This window comes from Rousettus aegyptiacus, unplaced genomic scaffold (genome assembly GCF_014176215.1).
Source record: "Rousettus aegyptiacus isolate mRouAeg1 unplaced genomic scaffold, mRouAeg1.p scaffold_m13_p_4, whole genome shotgun sequence".
In the NCBI taxonomy this organism is placed as follows: domain Eukaryota; kingdom Metazoa; phylum Chordata; class Mammalia; order Chiroptera; family Pteropodidae; genus Rousettus; species Rousettus aegyptiacus.
Window position 1 is genome coordinate 123821178 of NW_023416307.1, and position 16903 is coordinate 123838080.

Consider the following 16903-nt stretch of genomic DNA (forward strand, 5'->3'; position numbering starts at 1 on the left):
TTTCATTTTGATTGACATTGCCAAAATAACTTTAAAGAAGCATACAGACTTTATATTCCTACCTAGTAGATGTTAGTGGCAAATTTCAAAAAAGTTTTTTGTTGTTTTGTTTTTTAAAGCAGGAACAATTTATCAGGAGTCCTCGTACATTGTATATATAAATTCTGAAGATTTGTTATATTATTTCGATTCTTATGCACTATTGTTGTTTACTTTTAATATATGAAGATCTCGTCTTTCTAGGTAGATGCTAAGAACATAATACACTATATTTACTATACCCAGTCCCACTTCCACAGTTAGTTTGGTGCCACCAACTTGCCAGCATTTATACATAAAATAAATGATAGTTTTTTAAACTTCAAAATAAAAAGGTCTTTTCTTTTTTTTTTTTCTATTTTTCTTGTGCAGCTGTTCTAAGTGAGATAATTGGAATCAAACAATTTTAATACCAATATGCATCAATAATAACAACTGCTGATATTTATTTTTGAGCATGTATTATGAAACAGGTATTATCCTGGAATGCTTGACATTTGTTACCTCATTCAATGCTCACCAAATGAGAAAGGTACTATTCTTATCTATATCTTCAATAAGGAGAAACAGTGGGGTTTTCTGAGTTGCCCAAGATCACACATGTGGCAAGCAGTAAGTTTCCAATTCTAATTTATATAATTATTGGGTTTATGCTTTTCTTCTGCATCATTTTGTCATGGTATATAAAATTCAACTAATCCAATTTATCATCCATACATCGATCAACCACACCTCTTCCATTTCCCATAGAGTTACTTGACATCTTCACTGGCGGTAAAGTAATTAGAAGTTTCCTCACTTTGGTCAGATTCCCATTTTGGGGGATGTTGTCTTTTAGAAAGTGGTTATCATTTTGCAGCATTCTTATCATTCTCAACTATAGATATATTTATGAAGGAAGATTCTTTTTTGGACAAAGATCATGACTTTCTTCAAATTATAAACTTTACGTGCACAAGAGAAGAAGCTCCAGAGAGGAATCTCACATATTTTTACTAAGGCTTACTTGTGAAACCATGTTTTAGAAAAATGACAAGGATTAACACTACTTTGAATTTTCATAAAACAGTCTTATCAAAGTTTAGAACTTGAAAGGGGGTTGGTTACAGTGAAAAAATATTATTATAGAACAATCAATATCTTTCTAAGCATGTCTGGCTATGGAAATAGATAACATCCATAAGAAAATATGGCATCCATATTCAGTTTTTAGCCTGTGAAATAATGAACAGGAAATCATAAATTTAAAAAAGAAAAAAGTTCAACTTCATACAACAGAGAGTAAACATATGTAAATCATTACCCCTTAAGAGGTAGCACATGCTTCATCAAGAGTTTAGGTAAATTTACTATTTCAGACCTACTATACACGAACAGGAACCAGGATATGGGTAGCCGCGGGTGGAGTAGTTGAAAAGAGGAGTAGGTTTGCACTAATACTTGAGGGAACTATCTTGTTTCTTTACTACTTGTCCCCTGGTGCAATCATCATCTTTCAGAATGGACTGATGACTTAGGGAACTGTTAGCTATAATCAAAATTCTCATAATTTTATTAAGTGCAAAATCTGCCGCTGATGGCAGTCTACCCCAGCTGAGTGGCCAGGCTCCATACAGCGCCTCCTGGTGGGTGAGACTAATGGGCACCAACATCCAAGAACATACCTTTTTCTTCTTTTTACTGCTAACATTAGATTTCTTGCTATTTTTCCAAATAGATCTGAAGGTGTCTGAGGAGATCCGAGGAGTGACTGTAATTTTTAAGACTGGGAGTTTACCTGAGAGGGGAAGAACATAATAGTAAGTGGGTAGGATATCTCACAACTCCATTTAATGGACTGGGTCTTAGGCTTCTGGGAGGGGCATTCTCTCACATTCTTATTATATTTCGACAACTTTCCTCTCACTTAATGCTTTTTCTTTCTTGATGCGAGATATCATAACAATGAATTTATTTCTGTAATAAGTTCTTACATTAGTCCTTTCTTTTTCATTCCTACTGTCATATATTTGACCCAGACAATTGTGGGAGATTTCTGGTCTTCTCAACCTCAGATTTCCTCAACCCCAAATCCATCTTGGGCTCTACTTCCCGATTAATAGTCTGAAAGCAAAATTCTGATCTTGTCATTCATCATCTCATCATCTTTTTAGTTTCTGGAATAGATCTTGAGTTATTTTAGAGGGTTCCATTCCCCTGCCCTCCCAAAGGTGTGCATGTGACTCATGACAGTCTAATGAAATCAGGAGAAAGGCTTTTTCTTGAGATAAAAATGGCAGAATGTAAAATGTAAAATGCTGCTCAATTTAGGAAGAACTTGCCTGAGAATAAAATCAACACGGAAGTAGACCTTCCAGGAGTCTTGTTATTTGAAGCCCTGAATCCACCTGGATCTGTAGCTAGAACCATCCCTGGACTTTCAGTTATATGGGTCAACAAATTTCCTTTTGTAGTTAAATTAGTTTGAGTTGGTTTTGTATCACTTGAAACCAGGAATTCACACTGATTTTCCTATAAAGGCTCACTATATTGTGATTTATAAGAAATATATATTCTGCCATTCAGATGACCAAAATATATTTCTCATATATATTTGGTGTTAGTCCACAGTTTTGGGCTCACAGCTCCCAAAACTCTTGGAATTTTCCAAGTGATAAGAGCAATGGGAGCATCTTTTGTGATAATATTTGGTCTCTTGTCCTCAGTTCCTGAAAACTGCTTTAGATCCATGAAGATAAAAGTTTCTTGTTATTTATATCAAATCCTTTATAACCACAACTGAGTTTATGTTAATAAGGTGACTTTTGGAAAATCTCTAAAGTTGGGTGCTGGTTGCCAAAGGACCCTGAATAGAGTGTTGGAACTTTCAGTCCCACCTTCAGATTTCTGCAGAGAAAAGAGGAGCTAAAGGATAAACCAATCGCCAGTGATTCATTCAATCATGCCTATGTAATAAAGCCTCCATAAAAACTAAAAAGGATGGGGTTCAGAGAGCTTCCAGGTTAGGGAACCAGAATGCATCCACATGCCACTATGTAGAGCCCAAACTCCATGAAGAGAGAAGTTCCTTTGCTCGGGATCCCACCCTATGTTTCTCTTGATCTGGCTGTTGATTTGTATCTTTTCATGTCCTTTTTAATAAACTGGTAATCTAGCGAGTAAACTGGTTTCCTGAGTGCCGTTAGCCGCTCTCTCAGGTTAATCGAACTGAAGAAAGAGGTCGTGGGAGCCTCTGATTTATAGCCAGTCAGTCAGGAGCACAGGTGACACACCTGGACTTGCATTTGGCATCTGAAGTAGAGGGCAGTCTTGTGTGACTGAGCCCTTAACCTGTGAGATCTGATGTTATCTCTGGGTAGATAGTGTCAGAATCCAGCTGAAGCGTAGGACACTCAACAGGTGTGAGTAGTAAAGCATTTAGGAATGAGTAGACGTGGAAAAGTGGAAGGGAACACAAACTGAAACACTCTACCTGTCTTTCTGGTTCTCAGTGCTTCCAGTATGGCAGCAGCAGCCATTTCTCCCACAACATTGTTTCCGAGGTCAATTTCCCTTAAGTGGGCAGAGTATTTGATCAAGCTAATCAAAAAAATGACAAAACAAAATGGTGATGTTCCAAGTAAGGTTACTCAGAGAAACTCTGGTCATTTTGGCGTATGATCTCTCTTTTTAGGTCCTCTTTACCCTACCTCGCCCCCTTTCCAAAGATGATGCACTGACTCAGTTTGAAACTGGAGACATTCAAATCCAGTTTTTCCCAATTTAATCTGTAGTTTGGATGCCTAGCCTACGTTATTTGGTAGGATAAGGATTTTTAGTTGCCTTGGATCTTCCATTTGTTTATTTATTCGAAAGATATGGTACAGTATTGTCAGTGCTTTCCAATCTTTGAGATTTTACACACCAGTAAAATGTCAAAAAACTTTGGGAAATTGAAAAAGGTCAGTTTGGCAACTTTTAGTATGTCAAATAAACAAGAACTTTTACCTAGCGATACTGTAAAAGAACAAATATTTTTACATAAAAATCATCTCAAAATAAAAGATACCTTCTTAAATCAAGTAAGTTTGGCTTTATGAAAAATAAACACTCTACCTATCTTTATTGTTCTAATTTTTTGAGGACTATTGAAAATTCCTTTAGCCTGGCACTGGCCTGCCAACTAGCCTTTGGGAATCTCTGGTGTCTTTAAAGAGTAGACATGGAATCTGGTGAATGCCTGGGTTCCTGGTAAGCTTCTACCTCTTGTCAACCATGAGATCATGGGCAGGTCATGTTCCCTCTTGCGTTTCACCTTCCTCATCTGAAAATTGTCCTGAAAAGGTCTATTTTGATACTTCATATGGTTGTGGTGAAAACAGAAGGCAGTAGTTCCTATGAAAGCATCTTGCAAACTACAATACCAAAAATGCTCTTATATTGAGTGTATACTTACCAAATGCGTATTATATTCCTAACATTTCAGGTATTAAAAAGAATTTAACACACGGTTTCTGTTCTGAAGGCAATTATCATGACTATGAATAAAAAATTTTGAACTGTACCAGGTGCTGGGGTTATGAAACTTCGGCTAGAGTCAGTAGGGAATACAAGGCCATTCTCTTACTTCCTGTACACATTTTCTACTGATTCAGCAGTCAGAATTCAAGGCCAGGGCTGAATGGTGCTGCCAGACTCTCCCTCTCAAAGGTCTTGATCTCAAGAAAACAATCTGTCTAATTAGGATTTGGTCAGCTTTGCTTTCTAAACTGCCTGAGTGTGTCTAATTCCTCATAGAACGTAGGTGAGAATGACCTTCCTTTAAAGAGGAAGTAGGGGTGCACGCACACAAGGAAGGTGGAGAGTGTTGAAGACAAACTTCACAACTCCACAATTCTGAATCTAGGTCTGATTTCAGAGGCCATGGATTTAACCACTGTAATACGCAGTCCTGCATGAGCTATGGTTTTATGGAGCATTCACTATGCATCGGATGTGATCATGGCCACCCACATGCTTAAGCACTTGTGCCCAGCACAAAAGAGCCTTCCAAGGGTGTGAATGGGACTGAAATCCAGCCATGCTCTGCTTGCCAAGTCCTGGGCCCTGAAACATAGACCCGGAAGGGGTAATTTCCTCTGACTTATTGGCCAGAGGTGGTGCCTCTTTTAATTCACCTGACCAAAGGGGCTCTTTTTCTAAATTGCATAAAAGAGCTAGCTGGAGCCCTAGGCAGTATATTTAGCACCTTATATATATGATCTTATTTAACCTGAAAATAATCACTTGAATTAGACACTATTATTATCTCCGTTTTTACAATTGAGGAAACTGAGATATAGAGAAGTTATTTAACTTGCTTTAGATTTATACTGCTTGTAAATTGTGGAGCAGGAATGTGAACTCAGGTAGTCTGCTTGAAAATAACCACTAAGTATGATTCAAATATACCAAGAAAATGTTTTAATTTCCGGTATTCTCAATTCTTACACTTTCAAAAAGAAAACAAAAAGATTTAAGTATTTAGTGGTACTTATGTATCTTATTACACAGGGCCAGAAGCGGCACAGAGCCCCATGCTCAGAAAGGCTCTTCATTTGATTTAGTGCTCTGCTGACATCATATTGAAATTCTTAATAATATTTGAACAAGGGTCCATGAGGGCCCAAAATTACATTTGCACTGAGCCCCCACAAATTCTGTAGCCAGTTCCACTGTTATGTTTAGTATGGCAGATCAGAAAGCAAAATCTGACAAAGAGTCACCCTTAAGTAATTGTATTGTTCTGTTGGCTTCATAGACCAGCAGTTTCCAACCTTTTTGGCACCAGGGACCAGTGTTCCTATGACAATCTAATGCCTGATTATCTGAGGTGGAGCTGAGGCAGTGATGCTAGTGCTGGGGTGTGCCTGCAAAGCTTCGCTCGCTCACCACTCACCTCCTGCTGTGTGGCCTGGTTCCTAACAAGCCACGGACCGGTACCAGTACACGGCCCAGGGGTTGGGAACCCTTGCCAGAGACCATTGCTGGATGAATCTTGCTTAGAGGAAAGCCTGGTTCATGAAAAGAGCAGTCAGAAGGGTTTCTGCAATAGAGCCAGCATCTGGCTCCTGTCTTAAGCTCAAAGAAGCCACTGATATCAGCTTTAAGGGTAGACGGGAACAGCAGAGCTGGGTAAGGCCTCATCACAAACCAAAGGCATGATATCCCTTGTCCCTGGACTAGCTAATCTGAAGGTAAGACTAGACCCATGTGGTACCAAAAGTAAACAGTTAGTGCCCCATAATATCCATGACCAAATCTTACCCCAACATAAATGTATATGCATAAGTCGCCCCAACTAAATATTCAATAAAACAAATCTTTGGGGCTGATTTTGTTAGCAGGCCTCCAGATAAGTCCCTTGCCTTCCCATCCATCCACTGAACTTGTCTTTTGTGGATACACAGGACCCTCAATGATAAAAGGAGAGAAACCATAAATCTGTTGCCTGAAATTTTCTTGGAGCCTGTTTGATCATGCTCCAATTTGTTCTACAGCTAACCCAGGACTGGGATTGCCAGGGTGGGGTGGGGTTATAAAGACAGTGCTTCTACATCCAGGGCCCTAGCCTGTCAGCATGACAGAGAGGTACAAAAGGAAAGTGGCATGTTGGATCTTAAAAGGTGGAGATGGGAAGGGGAGCTGTCCTCAAGGCGAGCATGCTGCTTATTGTACAAGTCACATCAGAAAATCACCAAGACAAAAGTGATAGCAGATTTCTATTCAGAAACACGCATGCAGAAGACAGTGGAGTGACATCTTGAAAGTATTAGTAATCATCAAAAAGAATTCTATATCTGGAAAAAAATCTTTAAAAATTAAGGCAAAAAAGACTTTTTAAACATATAAAAGCTTAGAGAATTTATCGCCAGCAGATTAGGACTATAAGAAATGTGTAAAAAAAACTTCAAGAAGAAGGAAAGTGATACTAGATCAAAATTTGGATATATTGAAAAGATTGAAGAACACTGGAAATGATAAATATGTGAATATGTTTACAAGACTTCCCCCTCTTATTTAAAAAATAATTAACTGCTTAAAACAAACATAGTAATAATGTATTCTGGGAAGGAAATCTATAGGCGGTGAACACACAATGCCTGGAATCGTACACTTGAAACTTACTTATATTGCCATAATAAAAATTAATTAATTAATTAAAAAATAATAATGTGTTCTGATATTTATGTCATTTGTGAAAGTAAAATAAATGACAACACTAGCACAAAGTATGGGTAGGAAAGGAAGTGTCCTGTTGTAAGATTCTTATACTATAAGTGAAGTGGTATAATGTTATTTGAAGCTAGAGTGTGAAAGTTTAAAATGAATAGTGTAAATACCAGAACAACCACTCAAAAGAAAAGACAAAAGTATAGCTAATGAACTAATAAAAGAGATAAAAGTGCAATAATACATGTTATTGAATTAATCAAAAAACAAGCAGAAAACTAGTTAAAAGGGAACAAAGAACAAATGAGGCCCATAGAAAACAAATGGCATAATGGTAGATTAAAAATTCCACCATATTGACAATCACATTTAATATCATGGTCTAAACAACAATTAAAAGACATCGTAAAAGTGAATAAAACAGGTTTCAACTATATTCTGTCACAAGAAACCCAATTTGAGCACTAAAAATAGGTAGGCTAAAAGTCAAAGTACAGAGACAGATATATCATGCTAATATTAATCAAAAGAAAATTGGAAAAACAAAAGAAAGCTATATTAATATTAGTTAAAGTAGATTTAAGAGGAAGGATTATTACAAAAAATAAGAGAAATGAAAATACAACACATCAAGATTTGTAGGATACAATGAAAGAGTGCTTAGTGTGAATAGAAACATTTACATTAGAAAAATAAAAAGGTTTAAGTTATTAAACTTAAGCTTCTATCTTAATAAACTAGAAAGAGTATATTAAACCCAAGGTAAGCAGAATGAAGAAAATAATAAAGATTAGGGAATAAATCAGTAAAATTGAAAAAAAAATCGAAAGTTGGTTTTATTGAGATTAATAAAATTGATAATTTCTTAATAGGTTGATTGGAAAAAAGAGAGAAAACCAATTATCAATATCAAGCATGAAAAAGGAGACACCACTACAAATCTCATGGTCATGAAAATGCTTAGAAGGAAATGTTATAAATAAATTTATGCCAATAAATTTGAAAACTTAGGTGAAATGAATTTCTTGAGAGACACAAACTAACAAAGCTTTACCCAAGAAAAATATAACCAAAATGGCCCTCTATCTATTAAAAAATTGAATTTGTAGTTTCAAAATCTTCCCAAAATTTAGAAAACTCCAGCTCCAGATATCTTCATTGGTGAATTCTACCAAAAATTTAAAGATAAAATAATCCAATTCTACACAAGTTCTTTCATAAAGAAGAGGAGGGAATACTTTTGAACTCATTCTGTAAAGCCAAAATTACTCTGATCTCAATACCAGATGAAGACATTACAAGAAAAACAACTATGAATCAGCATTCTTCATGAACATAGATACTTAAGTGTTAACAATATACTAAAAGTATAATACATCAATAATATGTTAAACCTAGTGATATATTAAAAGGATAATAAAATGAAGTTTATTAATAGAATTATTACACAAATAGCAGCAAAGCTATCCAAGTTGGAAATCTTCCTAACCTTTCTGAATAAGGAAGTAAAGTATGTTAGAGAAGGAATCTTTCTCTTCTAAAATAATAATCACCAGTCAAGCAGATCTTGCCTGTGTTGCGTTGCCCCAAAGTGCTGTAAGAACCAATGTCCTAAGGTGGTGTAGCCTGGAGCCCTCTGTACCCAGCAAGCTTTCCTATAGTGCTACGAATGCTGATATGGCTTGGCCCACTGGGTATGTGGATTCAGGATGGCTAGACAGGGAGATGTCCAAAGTTGTCAAGATAAACATAGCAAGGAAATATTCTGTTTTCCAGAGGCTTTTGAGAATAGCTTTGTCTTTCTGCCTAAAGAAGTTGGGACAACTTTATAACCAAACTCAAAGGAGTGTTCACTCTTTAGTAGGCTACCTTTCTTCCTCAGGTCACACTGCTTATATTTTATATCATATTCTGACTTTAGAGAAGAAAAATCTGGAGGTCATACCTCCTGTCTCTCTTCAGTTGCCAGCTTCTTAAAACGGGACTTATAGTGAGGTCTTTGAGAGCCCTTTGTGGGCTCACATACAACTGTCTGCCATGCCATTTCCTTGTTTAGGCCTTCCCTTAAGATCATGTACCAAGACCAAGAAAGGTCATTGTTTCCCTCTCAGAGCTGAAAAACCTCACTTGGTACTGTTAAGAAGCTATAATTAAATTATTATCCCCATGACTTAAGCCAAGCACTCAGTTTTGGAAGTTGAACAAATAAAACCTCTTCATTTTCTACTCACCATGTTAAAATGTGAATGAATTCCAACAAACCATTTTCTCCTTCTTTTCCTTTCCCGTCTATGCCATTATCTGCCAAATACAATTTCACTAACCAAGGACCAGCTTCAGTCAAATCTTTAATTTTTTTCTTGATTCCTAGAAGAAAATTAGAGTGTTTTATTACTTTCAGACAGTAATTCCCTCATTTATCACCATCTAAGTTGATTTTATTTTTTAAAATCGTACTTATGTATTTTACTTGTGTGAGTAGATGCATTTTGTAATATTGTCAGGAAATACATGTAATTGAAGATTTCTAAGAATACTCAGTACATCCTTTATTCTTTACGACAGCAAGCCCCAAATTGCTCTGAATGAAAGGAAATTTCATTGAAGATTTAGATTATTGCCTTACTTTGGATAAAGAGGAAAATCAATGTCTCCAGAAATTTTTTGGTAGAAGGTCAATGAGTCATCTACTGATCCTGGGGAAGCGATGATAGCCCTTAAGCAGTGTTCGACCCTTTAAAAGAGCCTATAAAGTTGTCACATTTTTTGAGCTCTAGAAGAATAAATTTGAAGGAGAAAGAACCATCCTCCCTTCAAAGACATCATGACTGAGGTCAGTGGTCCTGGAGTCTGGTTCACCCTCATCAGTCTATCCAGATTTCATAAAGTTCCGTGTCAGTACTGTGGAGTGGCATCATGTACATATTTAACTTATACCAGTTCAAGTTTAGGAGTTTGGCAAAGATAAAAAACAGGAAGGGGATGGAGGAAGAGGAATAGCCATGGATATAATGCTGGCTCATCCATTCAGTAATTGTGAGATGGGAGATCTGAATCCCCAGTCCCAAAGTGAGGTTGCTTCCCAGGGGCCTCCAAGTGTTTGAAATTATATGCTTTGTGTGCAACATGGCTCCCTAAACACTAGCCAACTACTTCATTTTGGGGTTCAACTGAAAAACAATGATCTATTCCAAAGCCGGGAAGAAACTGCATGAGACTTAGAGATGATATATTTATACCTTGTATTATATAGGCAATTTAAAGAATTTTAAGGCTCGTTTAGCTATAGACTAGTTTTGCCTATGATGCTGATTTGAGACTCTAACCCTAGGACTAGACAGGACTCTTGTACTTCATCAATCATTCAACAAATATTTTTGATTTCTTATTATGTGCCAGACACTGTTCTAGGTGCTGGGACTCACTCCAACAGGAAACAAGTGGCAGAACTCCCTGCCCTTATGAAGCTGACATGAAGTGAACGCTAATTAGTGTGCAGGAAGAGCAAGGAAGAGAGAAGAATTGGTGATAATTAAGTATAAATTTCAAACCAGGAAAAAGAACTGACTTGCATGACAAGGAAAGGTAATAAATTTGGACATTGGGCCATTTTAGTTCGCCAGTTTTTTTTTTAAGTTTGCTAAAAAAAAAAACTTTGACTATGAATTTAATCTGTTGAATTGTTGAATGAAAGCGACAGGATTTCTTTTCCTCCAGGGATGAAAACTAGCCCAGCCTTTAGTTTGATTAGGGGTAAGCCTAACTTGTCCAAATCTCATTTGTCTTTACATTGAAAAATGTACACGGAGATGTACATGGAGATTACATGGAGATGCTAGCAAATGACAGCCATTATGAGTAATGTAAGAGTGCTAATATATTAGAACAGTATCTGACACACTGTAGATGTTTAAAACTGTTCATTGAATAAATGAACGAATCAATGAATAATATAGAGTGTAGATTGCAGTCCTATTGCGGGGACTTTTATCTCACTGGTTCACTATCTTTCCAAGTATAGCTAATAATGCCTTGAGATCGTTCATGAACATAAATAGAATATGATTTTTAATTATAGGATCTCTTTCCAAATATAAATGCCTTTGAAAAATTAAGTTTCCTGCCCAGATGATTAACGCTGTGGATACTGATTGCATGTGGCACTCGTTTCTTTTTGCCCCCTTCTGGCATGCCGGCAAGCAGCCGTGATGAAACGAGAGGCCAGTGGGGCCAAGGCCAAAGGCCACATTCCTGTGTAGCTGCTCAGCTTCGCAAGGAAAGAAACAGTCTCAGCCAGTCTGCACCCCCAACTCAGCCAGCAGGGCACCAACATGCACCATTGGAGAGGAAGGGAGCTTCCAGGCCTGTGATTGGCCTGGGACGACTTGCACTGTCCTGGGAAAAACAACCCAAATCTCCCTCCAACTGGTCATAAGGGAGGCAACAATGTTGTCTTTGCCCACAAAAAATAACTAGTTTGGAAAATGCTAGTCCAAACCACTCTCCAGAACGTCAACCTCTAGTGAGTCACGGTGCCCTGAGAGGGGAGGAAGGCCGATGCTGCTTAGTACAGGGATTTCCTTTTCCAGGCCTTTAACCAAAGTTCAAGCAGAACCAAATTATTTTCTCTGGATGAAAAACAAATTCCTCTGAGTAAGGGCGAGTCCGTGCTCAGCCCCTGGTAATACTTGATCCACCCCAGCTGTATTCACCCAAACCAATTTTTACCTAATCTTACATTTCTTTACTTTAAAACAAAAACAAGCTTACCGACAATGACAATTTTAATTTATCCCCCTCTGTCTCAGAGAACTTAGCGGGGGCATAACAATGCCAGTTGTGCCCAAGAGGCAGGGTGGTGTAGGAAAATGAGCAGAATCTCCAGGTTTAAAACCTTTCTCTGAAAAATGCTGTGTGACTCCCCAGAAAGTCACCTAACATCTCTGAACTTAAATGTCTTTATTGCTCAAATCAAGATCATAATATTCATCTCCTAGATGCATTGCGAAGATCGACGGGGAAGCATGGTAAAATGACAGCTGTAGAGGCACTTCGGTGCACAGCGAATATGCCCAGCTTCATTTCTGTATTCCATAAGTCACTGAAACACTGGTGGAGAACCTCCGTGTGTAAGGTATCCTACCTTTTGCCACTGTAGCCTCAGTTCTGCGCTTCATCCTCTCTTGCCTGAACTGCTGTTAAGGCCTCCAAACTCATCTCCAACTGTCCAGATGTCTCCCTCTCTAAAATATTTTCTGCAAAGCTGCCTGAGGTCCTTTTCAAAAATCCAATTCTCTTGCTTTGAAAGAATTGTGGCTCCCCCTTTGCACACAGGAGAAAGTCTAACTCCTCAGAAGCATTCACGGCTTTGGCCCTGTGGGTCCACTGGCCTTTTCATTGATATCTCCAGTCATTCTCCTCATGACCACTCTGTGGTGGACATCTTGCTTTCCACATGCTGAACCCTCCAGGCCCTTTCACCCCTTGAGCCTTTTCTCATGTGTTCATTTTGCCTCGAATGTCCTCTCTTTACCAGTTAATGAACCTTTTCTCATTCCTTCCAGAGAGAGCTCTTTTTTTCCTATGTGGACCAGATCCCAAAGAAAGGTCAAGTGCAAAATTTTCATGGAACTAGGATTTCCCCAGAGAAGGTACCTCATCTTCTCTCTTACTCTCTTAACTCTTCCGGGACCATTAGAATAGGTAAGTATCACACATTCTGGTGGGCATCAAATTATTTTACTTAACCACTACTCAAATGTTCCTCTGTGGATTCCTGGTAGAACCTTCTTCTTGAGGCTGATTTTAAAATACTTGTCAATAGTAGCTTTTTTCCAACAAAAGAAGCATATGAGAGTTCCTGTGTAATTATCAGAGCTTTATAAACCAGAACATAAATTCTGTTTGCTTGATTACAGATCTTAAGGAAGCAAAGTGTTAATTAGTGTCAGATGATTCACACCTCAGACCTTGGAACCTACCCACAATGGAACCTGCTCTATTGTTTAGCTATCGTCCTAGGATAAAATCCCCAGTAAAATAGTTTTGAGATTGTAACCACTAACTTCCTGATTTGGAACTAATAAAGCTGTTCTGAAGATTACAACTTGACTTTGAACTCGACCTTTGCATTCCTTAATGTTGCTAGTATTCCTATGGACTGTGGCTATGATATAAGCAATAATGCCTTATTTAGGAGATGTGCATTTGTCACTCGGGCAGCATTAGTACTGTAGTAAATGATCAATCCCAAGCTTGTAAACCAACTACTTTATGGCTGGATTTTGCTCCTGTACATGTCTAAGTCATGTTCTGGCCCTCCCAGTCCTAAATCTTTTGAGATTAAGAGCTCCCTGGAAGCTATGGTGTCGGGCTTGGGTCGTGAAGCAGAGCAGGCTCAGGTGGTAGGACACCCCTGAGTCTTTTAGGAACTTTGGTGGTCTTGAGATAATATCACAAGATTGGCTGAAGGGGCCTCAAAAGGGGGCTCAGAGAGGATAATTTATCTGCAGATGACTATTCCAATGGCTTTTCAGAGACTTCCAGTGTTTAGCCATTTCTGGCTCTTCATGGACTTGATGGGCTTGTGACTAAGCATAGGCCAAGCCAGATGTCACTCACTTGAGTTTTGATCACTCTCTAGGCCCAGGGTCTCCAATTCCTGTAGAGCCTTGGCACTAGCCATGAGGCTCAGAGGTGAGCCAGACTGGGTCCTGTTTGTTCTGTGGTTTTCCATGGCAGAGAAGAGGTATCTAGGAGTCTCACTTTGCCCTCTGTTTTTCTTTACTGAACAAAATAAATCAAGAGAAGGCAATTTGATTTTCTTTCAAGTCTAAAGAAGTGGTTCTCAAAGTTAGACTCCGGACAAACAGCATCAGCATCACTTGGGAACCTGATAGAAATGTAAATTCTCCAGCCTGACCTCAGACCTACTGATTCAGAACCTTGGGAAGGGTGGGCCCTGCAATCTTGCAATCTGTGTTTCGCAAGCCCTCTATGTGCCTCTGATGCCACTCAAGTTTGAGAACCACTGATAAAATGATTCCTCATATTCACTAATACTTTGAGGCAGGACTGCTTTGGACAGATATCTAACTTCTGCAAGCAATGAAATGAGATCCTTTGCCTCTTGTAATAACATATAAATGGCTGCTAAGTGTAAAGTTGTCAAGTTCTCATAATTACGCATTTGGAGAAGAATAATAAAGGGTGTCAGGCTTCTGAATGGGGGTTTTGACTTGTACAGTATTGTGAGTTCAATTTTCCAAGGAGCAGGCCAAAAGCCTCCTGTCCACAAAGGGGCAAGCATAAAAAGTTTGGCAGTTTCCAACTGGGACCAAATGGAAACCATCTGGACTACTTGCTCAGGAGGCTGATGTATATCAGCTCAGTCTGACTCTTCATTTTGAAACAGGTAGAACTTTTCACCAAGACCAAACTCATTCCTAACCAAGCAGTATCTAATGACATTGAAAGTAATGATTCAATGTGGGAAGCCATTTTTAAACTTGCTACATGAACTCTGGAAAGCATAAAAATGGTCTGCTCTGATAAGAAGCTATAAGATAAATAGATGTCCGATTCAAAGTTATTTCTATTGATTTGAGGCATAGGACTCCTCAGGCGACAGAAGACTTTAATGGCTCCCTCCCACTGTCTGTTGGATTAAGTCCTAACACTGACCCTGGCATGTGACTCCTTAACATGACCCTGCCCTCTTGGCTGGTCCACCCTCCCACATTTTCTTGTTCCAACTAAACTTGTGGGCTTGTGGCTTGTGTCGTTAAGGCCTTTCTTCCTCACTTAAATCCTTCCTCATGAAAGTCCTTTCTTCTTTTCCACGTACATGGAAAAGGAAAGCCTTCTCCCCATTCATAAAGACTTCTTCCCATTCCATATCTGCGGGAGAATGCCCTTCTCTGAGCCCAGTTTGGCTCCTGGCAGATGCTGCCTGTGTAGTTATTTGTTTCCTAAGTGTGCATCCTATTTCTAAACTACAATCTAGGTCCCTTTTTATAAGTCGAATTTTGTATCCTCCCAAAATTTGTCTGAGGCATGGAACAGATTTTCTTACATAGCCTCCAGAAGGAACCAACCCTGCCAACATTTTGATCATGACTTCCAGGCTCCAGAACCGTGAGACAGTATATTTCTATTGTTTAAGTCACTCAGTCTGTGGTACTTCGTTATGGCTGCCCTAGGGAATTAATATACTCCTAAAAGGCAGGAGTATACCTCATGTCCCCCACAGAGCTGGCATTTGATAACCCTTTCCTCTTGAGACAGCTATAGTGACCAGAAAGTAAGCTCCTTTGGGCAGGGACCAGGGATATTTCTCACTACATACATCACACGCCAGCCTAAAATGGCCCTGAGGACATTTTATTTCATCTGTGTTCACTGACCACAGGCAGTCCGCAGTTCTTCAAGCCCTCTAACCTCTTCCCTGGAAAACTATAAGATATTGGACTCCACCCGGAGGTCTGGTGGGAGAGTATATACAGCTCACAAAGGTCAAAAGAAAGAAGTCTGGTATTTGTGCCAGGTTCTAATAGCTAAAAGGTGTTATTGTGACCCGGGCCTCAATATAGCTATTATTTAAAAGCTGAAGACTGAATAACCGTATTGCTATTTTTGACTTTTTCCTCAAACTATCCACCTTCTATAAGGGTTTAACATCTCCAAGGTCTACACAGGGGTGGAGTGTAGGGGCTTGGGTGTGGGGTGGCACACAGAGAAGTCATAGTCATGAAGGGCCTCATATTCAGACTCTAGTGCCACTGACTAATGAGGTTATATGCATGCATTTTCTGTTTTTATGTGTTAGAAGAGTTTACTCGTTAAATGTAAAGATTTCAATATTATGCAAGCTTTGAAAAACTTCTTTGTCATGAAGTAATTTAAAACTTTTTTTTTTTTTTTTTTAAATCAAGAAGACTCAACAAATCGAGTAGTCAAAGCCTCTCTCCAGCCTTGAGAAGCCTTGAAGTTCCCAGATCGATTTTGGTCTTTTAGTTTTTCTACAGTGCCAAGTTGACTGCATAGCATGTTGCAGACACTCAGTCTCTGTCCTTGTTACCTGTTAAGTCTAGACGCAAAGTTAGAATTAGTGACCCTGCAGTCCTTCTCCCCTCAGATGTCATATGGCCCCCTGTAAGGACTGTCCCCTGTAGGGTCACCTGTCTTGGAGACACCACTCATCCTCATCCCTGCAAGAACTCCAGCCAATTCTTCTGAAAGGATTTTTAATTGAAAATATCTCAAAGGGTAACTGTCTGAAACAAATGATAACTTAGCATGGTTCTTCCTCTTTTCCTCCTTCTTCTCCCCTCGTTTCCCTTCCCCTTCCTATTGCCCTCTCCTTCCTCCTCCTTCTTTTTCTCATTCTCCTCCAGCTCCTCCTCCTCCTCCTCCTCCTCCTCCTCCTCCTCCTCCTCCTCCCTCTCCTTCTTCTTCTTTTTCCTTTTTTAGTAGATTTTCTAAAATCTACTAGGGCTCTCCAGTGGAAAGACTATATTTACATCAGAGAACAGAGAAAGGGGCCGATAAATTTTCTCACTTTACATTTTCATTTGGCTTTTTGGATCATAGGAATTTATGTATTTCTCTTTTAGTGGGATTTTACAGAGGGAATATAAAGATAATTCAAGGACAAGAAAAATACCATACAAGA

The 16903-nt window shown here is 38.8% G+C and overlaps 1 protein-coding gene across 6 annotated transcripts in view; it reads right to left on the reverse strand.

Annotated features, from left to right (window-relative positions):
• Positions 1–390: 390 nt before the first annotated feature.
• The window catches only part of LOC107509412, a 36202-nt gene continuing 19689 nt past the window's right edge, over positions 391–16903 (reverse strand). For 5 of the 6 annotated variants that reach the window (XM_036219540.1, XM_036219537.1, XM_036219538.1 and 2 more), the window contains 3 exons: positions 9462–9597; positions 3512–3618; positions 391–1816 (listed from right to left, as the gene is read on the reverse strand). In XM_036219540.1, the coding sequence (XP_036075433.1) occupies positions 1473–1816; positions 3512–3618; positions 9462–9597 (587 nt within the window). In that variant the 3' untranslated portion in view covers positions 391–1472. The remainder of the gene's footprint in view (positions 1817–3511; positions 3619–9461; positions 9598–16903) is intronic. The other variant, XM_016141878.2, reaches the window with a different exon arrangement.